The sequence below is a fragment of the Melanaphis sacchari genome, unplaced genomic scaffold, assembly GCF_002803265.2.
Source record: "Melanaphis sacchari strain LSU unplaced genomic scaffold, SCAv2.0 Contig1967_pilon_pilon, whole genome shotgun sequence".
Classification (NCBI taxonomy): domain Eukaryota; kingdom Metazoa; phylum Arthropoda; class Insecta; order Hemiptera; family Aphididae; genus Melanaphis; species Melanaphis sacchari.
In genome coordinates this window covers 1-12,085 of record NW_020270956.1, presented here as the reverse complement: position 1 = coordinate 12,085, position 12,085 = coordinate 1, and the positions used below count along the sequence as shown (strand labels likewise).

The 12,085-nt window shown below is 33.3% G+C and overlaps 1 protein-coding gene and 2 pseudogenes across 1 annotated transcript in view; 2 read left to right on the top strand and 1 right to left on the bottom strand.

Annotated features, from left to right (window-relative positions):
* Positions 1 to 1,487, bottom strand: part of LOC112592829 — a 57,994-nt gene extending 56,507 nt beyond the window's left edge. The window contains exons 1-2 of the mRNA XM_025336972.1: positions 1,417 to 1,487; positions 79 to 221 (exon numbers count right to left, since the gene is read on the bottom strand). Of these exons, the coding sequence (XP_025192757.1) occupies positions 79 to 221; positions 1,417 to 1,487 (214 nt within the window). The remainder of the gene's footprint in view (positions 1 to 78; positions 222 to 1,416) is intronic.
* A 1,244-nt stretch (positions 1,488 to 2,731) lies between these two features.
* LOC112592827 lies at positions 2,732 to 7,946 on the top strand (annotated as a pseudogene).
* A 2,033-nt stretch (positions 7,947 to 9,979) lies between these two features.
* Positions 9,980 to 12,062, top strand: LOC112592831 (annotated as a pseudogene).
* Positions 12,063 to 12,085: the final 23 nt, after the last annotated feature.

Below are 12,085 nucleotides of genomic sequence, written 5' to 3'. Positions count from 1 at the left end.
TAAGAAGTATAAAGACTTTGTTTGGTAGGTAGTTAGCAACATTAGCCGTTATCAGATCAAACCATGTGAATTTTTTACAAGAATATCTAGCAATCATATTTTTTACTTCGTCAAGTATGAAATATTTTTCTGGTTGAACAATTGGTAAGATAGAATCTAAGAAATTTCTGATATCAGTAATATTATATTGTGGATATGGCGGTTGTCTTCCAAATGTTATGCTAATTAGCAATTTAGTACAGTGAAAATTCTATTAATGAACACCTTTCAATAGTGGACACTTTTAAATTCCCCAGCAAAAATGTATGCACATATTAGGAGTTATAAAATCTTAATAGTGTACAGTGGACGTGAACACTAAAAACTAGTACCAAAATTAAAAATTTCCTCTCATAAATGGACACAATACATATTGTATATATAGAGAATGTTTAAGTAATAAAAATACTATATTTATCTTTTATATATTTCGTTTTTATTTTATCTTATCTTAATGGTTTTCCTCAGTTGGTTATCAGTAGCCGCCGCGACAGGTTGTTCTCAGCGCTCTGTTCAATCCCAAGGTTTGTATTTCTTATAATTAATCTTATTCAATGAATCCTAATAATAATGGTAGTTCTCCCCAAGATCGCAATCTTCCAGATACTTCAAAAAAAAAAAAAAAAATAAAAAAATACTAGAACTAGTAGTGCTGCTTTCACTCCACCTTATACAAGCCAAAATAGATTTGCTCCACTTCTAACTCTCCAAGTCAACGACAATACAAAAATATTTAATTTTTTGTTACGTGTTGGACACTTTCCACTGAGCTGGAAATTAGCAACTGTTATACTAATAAAAAAACCTGGCAAGGATAAATCAAATCCTGATAGCTACAGACCGATAAGTTTACTTACCTCCCTATCAAAAATTTTTGAAAAAGTTATTCATACGAGACTACAAAATTATTTGGACAGCGCAGATGTTATCCCAAAATTTCAATTTGGGTTTAGATCCAACCACTCGACAGTACAACAGCTTTTTCGCATAACTGAACATATCAGCAATTCATTTGAAAAACATTGCCATACTGGTGCCGTATTTATAGACGTCTCAAAAGCGTTCGATTAAGTATGGCACAAAGGTTTTTTATACAAACTAAAATCTTTCAATACACCGAAGTACTTATTTAATATTATCAATTCCTTTCTAACAAATAGGCAATTCTCAGTTAAAATTAACGATAATTTCTCTATTCCCCGGACCACATCTGCTGGTGTTCCTCAAGGGTCCAAACTGGGATCTACATTGTTCAATATATTCATTTCTAATATACCACAGTCACCACGCACAAACATCGCACTATTTGCAGACGACACAACAATCTACAGTGAATCTCACAACGTTGAAGCGATAACAAACAACTTACAAGATCACCTAAATCTATTAGCAACATGATGCAACAGCTGGAAAATACACATAAACGCTTCAAAAAGCTCAGCAGTCATTTTTAGCTTACGTCGCTATTCCACTCCAACACCTCTAAGCTTTGGCAACGATTCCATACCTTGGCAGTCTTCTGTCAAGTACCTTGGTGTCACACTAGATAAGAGGTTAATCTGGGGGCCTCACATAGCTTCTAAACTACAACAAGCATACAAGCGCCTCTCAATGCTATTCCCTATCCTAAACAAAAAATCAGTTATACAAAAAAAATGCTCAATATTAATTTACAAGCAATTATTACGCTCATTAATTACCTATGCTTGTCCTATATGGGGTAACTGCTCAGCGACACACTTAATAAAAATACAAATTTTTCAAAATAAAGTATTAAGAATAATAACTAATGCACCATGGTTCATACGCAACGAAAATCTACATAAAGACCTCCGAATCATCAAAATTCAAGATCATATAAAAGCTCTTGCTGAAAACTTCCATAGCTCACTCCACAAATCAACCGGCTCAATACATTTTAATTTACACATATGCCCACCACCTCAAAGACGTCTAAAACGCGGTCGCCCGCACGATCTTATTCGATAATGCTATTAAATAACTTACTTATATTATCATGTTAAAATTAGTCAAAAAAAAAAAAAAAAAATTAATGTTATTATCCATAGATGTAGATAGCCTTATAGGCTAGGAATGTCTTACTATAATTAAATAAAAAAAAAAAATGGTTTTCCTACTTGAAAAATGACAATTAATTCGGTTATATTGTGTTCGATCGTCAGTTTTATTCTGCGAATTGTGTGAACACGTATACCTACGTTAAAATGAACAATAATAAAAGAAAAAGATTGAACTTAGAAAAAAAATAAATATTATTAGAACTAAGGAAACGGAAAATTTAAGAGTAAGAGTATTAGCCGAACGGTATTGCACAAGCAAATCACAGGTAAATTTAAGTATTTAATTTTAATATTTTGTATTAATTTATCTAAAAACATCTCATTTAACGAAAAATACAAGTGAATAACATTTTATAAGATGCATGTAATTTGAAAAAAAATATTACATTGAGAATGCCAATGAAAAAATAAAGAGAAAATTTTCGAAGACATCGGATGGAGCATTTATATATAAAGTTACATTTGAATGGTTTTGTAGAGCCCGTTCATATAATTTACCTGTTTCTGGACCATTGCTTCAAGAAAAATCATGAGAAGTTGCAAATGAGGTAGGTCTAGAAAACTTTAAAGCTTCAAATTGATGGCTTCAAAAATTCCGAGAACATCATAAAATGTCTTTTAAAATTATATGTGGTGAGGGTAACTCTGTTAATTCAAGTGATGTAGAAAAATGGTTCAAAAAATTGAAAACATTAATTTCAGATTATGAACCGAAAAATATATTTAATTGTGATGAAACAGGTTCATTTTTTCGAGCACTTCCTAATAAAACATTGTGTTTAAAAAATGAAATTTGTCGTAGAGGTAAAATAGTTAAAGATCGTTTAACTGTTTTATTATGTGTAAAATATGATCGGTGAATTTGAAACTCCATTAATAATTGAAAAATCATTAAAACCACGTTGTTTTAAAAGTGTAAATATATCAACGTTAGGTATTAATTGGAAAGCTAACCGTAAATCGTGGATGAATCGAGATTTAATTGCAGACTGGTTAATGTGTTTTAACAGAAAAATGGAAATGGAAAATAGAAAAATTATTTTATTTTTAGATAACGATAGCTCACATCCTAATATATTAAATTTAAAAAATATAAAACTAATATTTCTACCTCTAAATACAAGTTTAATTTTACAACAATTATATCAAGGAATAATTAAAAATTTTAAAGTTCACTATCGCCAAAGATTACTTCGTCATATCGTACGGAACAAAGCATAGAAAAAAAATTCTACTCGTATTAACATTTTAGAAACGATTTTTTGAATAAAATCCACGTTAAAGAATGTTAAACCAGAAACATCATTCCGTGTGTTGCGGGGTCAACCAGTTCTTCTGGGTTGCCCCGGAGACACTCAGCCCCTTTGTATAACCGCGAGGTTGTCTCTTCCGGACAGTAGTCCCGGATTGCTCCGGGGGTCCCACCCGGGGCGCCGCCTCACCTCGGGCGCCATAATGAGTGACCGCCGCGGCCAGAGCCCGACGGATTATCGCATGAGTCAAGCCCCTTTCTACTAAGGCGGTACTCCCACAACCATCATGAGTTCTTCCTCAAGTGTGTCTTTCCCGGTGCGGGCGAGCGCGAGTCCTCGGTGAGTCCAAGCGGTCGTGCGCCTCGGGTCCAACACCTCCGGAGCGTCGAGGCGCTATTAGCAAGCCGACTCGACGGGGCTTACTCCGAGTCCTGTGGTACGAGGTTCGAACCCGGCGTTCAGGCCTTCGCAACTGCCTTGTTCGCAAGCAGGTCGATCGGGGCACCGCTGTGTGTACCGCGACGACCCCTTTATAGCGCGTACGGTTTTGCTCTTTATCGACAGATTGCCGTTTCTGCCGGTGCCTCTCTCGTATCTAGCCCCGAGCCGGCTGAATACGTGCACGTCTTCGCCCGACAGGTGGTCTGGCCCCTCTAGTTCGAACTCTCGGTCTAGGCAAGAATTTGTTCATAGGGAGTGAGGGTACCCAATTCGCCCCGCGAGATGTTCCGTCCGTCCCGTCTCCGAGGAGGTCGGGCATTCAGTCCGTCCCGCAGGGTATCCCGTCCCTCGCTCCCGGCTAGGCGGGTCTTAGTACGGAGGGCGTTAAACGATACCGTGGAGGCGCTGTCTTAGCACCCTTTTGGTCCGGCTATCGGCTCCCGCTTCGCCTGCCACTATCCGGTACTTCGCAGGCTTTCGCCCCGCCACCATCGGTGACAGTAACGGTCGTTCCGGCTAGGCCCACTCGGACGATTTGTGCCCGCGTGGATAGGGGAGACTGTCCCCATGTCTCTGGCAGTGCACCATGCCCTGCACGTACGCCCTCTAGCCACACGTCCATCCGCTATGGTTTAAAAATTAGGGGTCCGGGTCGTGCCCGCGGGGTCGTCCTACATCTTTACGTTCTAGGACTTCCCGGGAGAAGTTTTTGAACGCAAGGAACATGGCCTCCGTGGAGGTCATGGTATCGCAGTCGCACGGCCAGTCCACACCTTCCGCTTGCGCTGCGGCTGCGAGCTTGTTTCTTTCCTGGCTATATGCTGGGCAATCGAATAGCACATACTCCGCGGTTTCCTCTGGAAGACCGCATCGGCAACGTGCCTCGCCTCGGAGGTTGAAACGACAGAGCGACGAATTGAAATTCCCGTGTCCGGACACGAGCTGCGAGATGTAGTGGTCCGGAACGAACCACAGCCTCTCGAGTCTGCGCCGGACGTCTGGGAACTAAATCGCCGTCTGCCTACCTTTGTCACTGGCGACCCATCTCTCCTGCCAGAGGCGTATGGTAGTGTCGTAATATTGTTTTGTCTTTCCAGCAACGTCTGACGCCGACTTGTTTCCTCTCCTCACGGCGCTCTTATCCCGTTTGATCTTAGCCAGCCGCACTAGTTCTATGTCGAGGGGAGGTACTCCGGCTATGACCTGGAGCGCCATCGTCAACGTGGTCTTATACGCGCCTGTCATTGCCAGTAACGGGCGTCTTTGGGCGGTGTTTGCCCGTGTTCGATGCCGGTACTGTGCCATGCAGCGCTCGGCCCATACCGAGGCCGCATATCCCATACGCGGCAGGAACACCGATTTGTACAGGATCCTTGTTGTCCCCTTTTAACGCCCCAGCTAGCCTTAGTCACAGAAATTAGTCGACTGAATAGCGCTACCAAGTACGCAGCCTTTTCCGCCAGATGGGAGCTAAATTTCCTTTGCGGGTCAAATGTGGCCCCGAGATATTTCGCCTCCGGGGTCATTTTTACCTTAGTCCCATCAAGTCGCAAGTCAAGGGGCTTACTCAGTTGGCCCTTGATCCATAAGGTCTGCGACTTGGCTGCCGAAGAGGTGAGTTTCCTGTCAGAGGCCCATCTCGACGCTATTTCTAGCAGCGCGTTCGCGCTTTCCGTGAGCTCCGGACGGTGTTTCCCGGAGATTGAGTAGCGCGAGATCGTCCGCGTACGCGACAATCTCTGGCCCGGGGGGAAGATCGCCGGACAAGAGCGGGTTGACCGCGCACCTCCAGAGGTCGGGACCGAACTTCGAGCCCTGCGGGTAACCCTTTGTTAGGGTCGTCGAGAGTGTCATGTCTCCAATTTCCAAGTGGGCTTTTCGGCCGTCCAGGTAGCTTTTTGTCAGGGCGATCAACCCAGAGCCGCATTTAACCTTTTCAAGATCTTTTATTAGTTGCGCCCACCAGAGGCAGTCAAATGCCCCCGATATATCCAGGAATACGCCTACGACGTATTTTTCTCACCTTTCATCTGACCAGATTAAACCAGAGACAGTCAAAAACTGTTTTAAAAAATCGGGATTTTTTTCGTCCGATACAGTGGAATACGTAATGGATCATGAAAATTATACAAATTTGAACATATTCTCAGAACTTGTACCAAATACTGTTAAAATTGAAGACTATATATAATCAATTATAATCTAGACGGTCTGAGTGAAAAAGTAACCGAATATCCAGAAGAAAAAGAAGAAGAAGAAGAAGAGTCTATATATAATCCAACATTTGAAGAAGTTTGGAAAACAATAAATAATTTAAAAATATACTTTAAAAATAAAGAAAATGAAACCGCACTATCAATGATTGCCAATTTGCAAATTCATTGTGAAGAGCAGAAAAACTTTACACAAAAAAAGATTACAGATTTTTTTTAATCGTACATAAATAATTATTAATTATAAAAATTTTACATTTTTATATTATCCACTTTTTACTACATAAATAATAAATAAAGATTTTAATATATATTAGTTTCAATGTATGTATATGTATATGTATATGTATAACTAATTCTATTTAGCGTTTCCCTATAGTGGACATTTAGTAATTTCTTGCAAATGTCCACTATTTAGAGGTTTTTTCAATAGTAGATAACTCCATATAGTGGACATTTTTCAATTCCCCATAGCTGCCCACTATATAGAGGTTTCACTGTATTGTATATATATAAATATATATATATATATGTGTGGTAGAATCCCTCTTCAGCAATCCCTTATCTCTGTTGCAATATAAGAAAACTACACGAACATGTTTTAAATTGCATTTTCAAAAATATGTATCAATTTCTACGTAACCTTAAATACATATCGTCTCTATTACCATTGATTAAGACTTATATCGGAATTTCTCGTTATCTGCGCATAATTATCTAAATATTATATTTTAAATTATTACTTTAGAGCTTTCTCACTATACAATAATAAGTGAATATGTCATCACATCATTGAATGTACAAAATATATAAACAACTATACGTTAACGTGTTTTATGTACACATGATTTTAAACTATAACTAAATAATGTATATAATTTTTCAAAGTCTAAATATATAATTTCATCCAAATTTAACTGAGTATGCAAATAAAAATAAATTTAAATATCTATTTATTAGATTTTTTAATTTCATTATGATATAGTTATTATGGACTTATATTTTAAATTTAAGTCTTAGATATACAAATTAACCATTCTTATTTCTAAAATACAAAGAGATTTCCACAATTTCGTTGATTTTAAACAATTTTGTCTAAATTATAATTTGACGATAGTAATCGTAGAATATAACAGATATTAACTATTATTTAATTAAAAATAAACAAGGGACTAACAGTCCTCTAATAACGTTATTTAAAATCGAAACATTTTATCTTCAATCGTATTCACACATACACTTCATTGTAAAATCAAAACATTTATCACTACGCTCAGAATCTGAGAATGTAAACTTTTTTGAAAAATACTGTTTATTTCCTCAATTATACCTTACATTAGTAATATAAGGTAAAATGGTGTAAATTATATGTTATAGTTGTCGCAGACCTTAGACATTACTACATGAGTATCATGGACCCCTAGAATCACAGGTGTTAAGAATCATTGCAATGAAAAAATAAATTAATGTGTGTTATAATATTTACCATCATTGATTACATTATCTGCAAATTCAAAGTTCTGAGAAAAATAATATGAACTCGCTGCATTATAGTACGATTGAATTAACACCATATCAATCTAAAATATTTATTTTTATAATAATTTAATTATTATTACAATAAACGTATAACTATAAACTAAAAATTAAAATTTTTTTAGTTTATCATATCTTTAATATACAAATATAATAAACAGCCAAACACCTTTTTGACGTAAATCATTGGATACCTAGATATATTTTATTTGAACCTAATACAAACTATTACATATTAATGTTATACAATAATATATTTTGTTGTTGACAAATATGTTATATTTCACTAGAGATTTGTTTATGTAAATTGGTGTTTTTTTATTTATTGATTAAATGTTTAGTATTACTTCATTCAAATTCCCGATCATGAATTATCTCTTTAGACTTTCACAATTAAGGTAAAATGTAAATATTAAAATACGGTGTAGACAACAAGAATATTATTTAAAATGCTTATCTGTTCAAATGATTTTTCCTAAATGTATTAACACACACACAAAAAAAAAACACTATTTATGAGTACTCAAAACACTTTTACTCATTTTGACTGTGCATTTTTTAGATTTTTCAACAATAAATACATTGTTATTATATTATTAATTTATATAACAGTTGAACTGTTATAAATAAAAATATATTAGAAATTATACAAATAAATGTCGTGTCGGGGAGGTAAAGACAAAAAGTGATATGGGTAAACTATTTAATAAATAATCACCATTATCACACAATTTAACATATTAGGAAAATATAAATAATGTAATGATGATGGTCAACCGCGATCGACGTTTGTTGCGATATAAAATAAGGCGAGCCCCCCCCCCCCACCGGACCAAGACAAGACCCATCTACGGGTTCAGTCTGCGCGTCGTTCTCGTCCGAAACATGTAATCGGCCATTAAGCTCATTTAAAATTAAATAATTATTTATGTAAAATAAATTCTAAATTCATACGAAAGATTAATGTTCTCTTTTCATACTATACAGTCATATTCGTAACAATTCATATGTAAATTCTGTGGCGGCCAAAAATATACAAAACATATTTCAAAAAACTCCCATACTATACCACGACCAACCCTTTGTACATAATAACAATTAATAATAACAAGAAAAGATAACCTAACCTAACCTAAACCTACGATAAAAACTATGATAACAATAATAATATTATAGTTATTTTAATTGACGAAATGTAATAGAATTATATTCTAGGTAGTTATAGTATTGCGGCTTCTTATGTAGTGAGTTCTCGGAACAGTACTAATATGTTTCTGCATAATAAACTTATTATATACTCTACCAAAAAAATTTACAATAAAATCATAATAAATATGAATAAGTATAAGTAACAGAAATAGATGAAATTTAATTATTTGTTATAAATTATGGTAGTTTTAAAATAAATAATGTACGATTAAAGATAAAATAGTTTTTGTATTTTTATTCTAAAGAAAATAGCGTATGCTTAGCCAAAGATTTTGTTTGGATACTAACAGAAGTTGCTACTATAACAAGTTTTTTTCTATTATTATACTATCATTAAATATAACTCGCACTCCAGAAACTCAATTACCTAATCTTAAGATACTATCTGTCATAAAATTACATCAAAACTTATTTTATTCAATTGGTGCCTAGAGTTAAAAAAATTATTATTTAACTAAAACTTATGGAATAACAAACTTGAGAAGAACTCAACTTCAGTGCTTCATAGTTATTGAGCAAAATATTCTACTTCTATATATCTATATGTTGTCTACATGTCTAGAAAATTATCGAATTATTTTGTGTTCTACAAAACGAGAGTAGTTCTGATATTGGTCGTTGAATAAAAACAATTGAAGTATTTATTTACTCGTTTTGTAAGGTATAATCTAAATTAGTATTAATATATTATTAATACTAATATTATAGTATGAGCAGTCATTTCGTTGTCATAATGTATCAAGAAATATTTAAATATAGTCTACTAATCTATTTTTTTGTACATGATATACCACAATATACTTTAAATTAAAATACCATCTGCATCTTTATAGATTATTTTTATCGTAATTATTATTAAATATTATTAGATAAGTATTTACATACATAGGTAATAGTAATAATATAAATATGTGTTTCATTTTTATGATATATTTTGATATTATTTATTATTTTATTTACAATAAATAATGAATAACTTCCCATAAAGGACAATATTTTGGTAAACGAATTTATTTTGTATTTTAAGTTGTATTGATTTATCAATTTGTTATGAAACTTAACAATGTATGTGTCAGTTCTTATTTCAAGAGCTTCATTCCAACGTTTTTCAAATGCTAAAAATAAAATAAAACACCAGTTTAAATTAATTTTTAAAGAGCTTAATATTTGTTTTGTTGTACATTTTTTGTTCATAAAAATTGAACAGATGGCAGCCGGGGAATATTGTACGCAATTAAGAAGAAAATTAATATCTGTTTCTCATACTTCAAATGCTAATCTTAGAACTCATATTAAGGTAATTATGATTTTTTTATTTTGTATTTTTTAACATTGTACTTACATAATTTATTATATTTATAATTAGGTAATGGTGTTAAACATTTTAAATAATTACTGCTTAACTATATTTTATAGCTTATTCATCCACACAATTTGAATGATTTTAATGCTACTTTCAAGAATAAACTTGACAATAAGGATAATTCAATTAAATTGACAGTTAAACAATTAAAACTCGAAGAAGTTGAAAAAACTGTACAACAATTAACTTAAACTGATTTTAATGATGCCAATTTAAAGTTAATTATAAATACAGTTTCACCTTTTACTTTTATTGAACACCCGGCTTTCATAGAATATTGCAAACTAACATCACAAAAAGTGCCAGTATCACGAAGATAATTAATGACGGATGTGGAAAAACTATTTGAAAGTTTAATTGAAGAAATGAAAATTGAGTTTAATAACATTACACATGTTTGTTTGACAGCAGACTGTTGGTCAGTTTTTCATAGGTATGTCTTATTAATTAATTAATAATTATACCTATCTATTTATTTGTATTTTTTGTTACTTTAAATAAAGGTCATATATGGGTGTGACTTTGCACTGGCTCGATCCAATAAACCTCAATAGGTCCAGTAAAGCCCTTGCTTGTAGGCGTATGTTTGGTAGACATACATTTGAAAACATAGCAGAACTCCTTGATAAGATTCTTAATGAGTTTAATTTGCAAAACAAGACCACATTAATCGTTACTGATAATGCTGCTAACTTTGTGAAAGCCTTTAAGTATGTCCAATGAATAATTATATATAATAATCATATATTGGTTATTGCAATTTGAAGCCATTCAAATATTTTTAATTTTATTTAGAATTTTTAATGTAAACGATGAATCAATTGATAACTTAAATACAAATGGAGAAGAAATTGTTACAAACATTGAAATTTCTGATGTATTAGATATTGACATGACCATGAATAGTTTGGAAAATTTGACTCTACCTCCACACCAACGATGTGCTGCTCATACACTTAATCTTATTGCTACAATCGATAGTGTAGAAGCTCTTAATATAAAAAACTTATAAACGAATTAGTAGACGTGTTTTTAGCAAGTGTCAATTAATGTTCAATAAACAAAATCAGTCCACACAATCTGCAGATCAAATAAAAGAGATTCTTGGTCGTTATCTTATTGTTCCAAACGCCACTAGGTAAAATTATTAGTGAATTATTAAATTTCTTTTTAATTTAATATCATAATACACTACTAAGTTGTATGTTAAGTAATAGATATGTTTTGGTTTTAGGTGGAACTCTTTTTATGATGCAATGAATGTTATAGTTGGTAATAAACATAAAATTAATGAAATCTGTATTAAACTACAATTACCTACTTTTCCAAATATTCAAGAAATTGATTTTTTAATCGAATACTGTAAGGTATTACTTATATGAATCAATTTTATATTTTAAAGTATTCAATTATCATTAGTTGTTTAATTAAAATCTATATATCCAGGTTATGAATCCAATTTCTCGAGCTTTAGATATTTTGCAAGGTGAAAAAAATATTTGTATTGGTTATTTATTACCTACCATTAGTGCAATTGATAATTCCTATGATGCAATAAAAAATCTTAAATTTTGTCAACCTCTTGTTCACAGCTTAAAGAAGGGACTTGTTAAAATGTAATTTAAACTATTTAAACAAATGAATTATTTACTTTATTTTTTATTGTTATACATATTGTGATTTACCTTTTAGATTTGAAAGGTATACAACTTGTGAAAACTGTCAGTTAGCAGCAGTTTTAATTCCAAAATTTAAACTTAATTGGGCCAAATCTCCTGATAAAATTATTATAAGACAACGTTTGATTGATTTTTTGATCACAGATAATGAGAAAAACGATAATGGTGTGTCACAAACCATACCAATAGATCAGATCATAGGCGCCAACTCCACGGGGGCAAAAGGGGCGATCGCCCCCGTGCATTGATTTAACGGGGACAAAAGTATTAT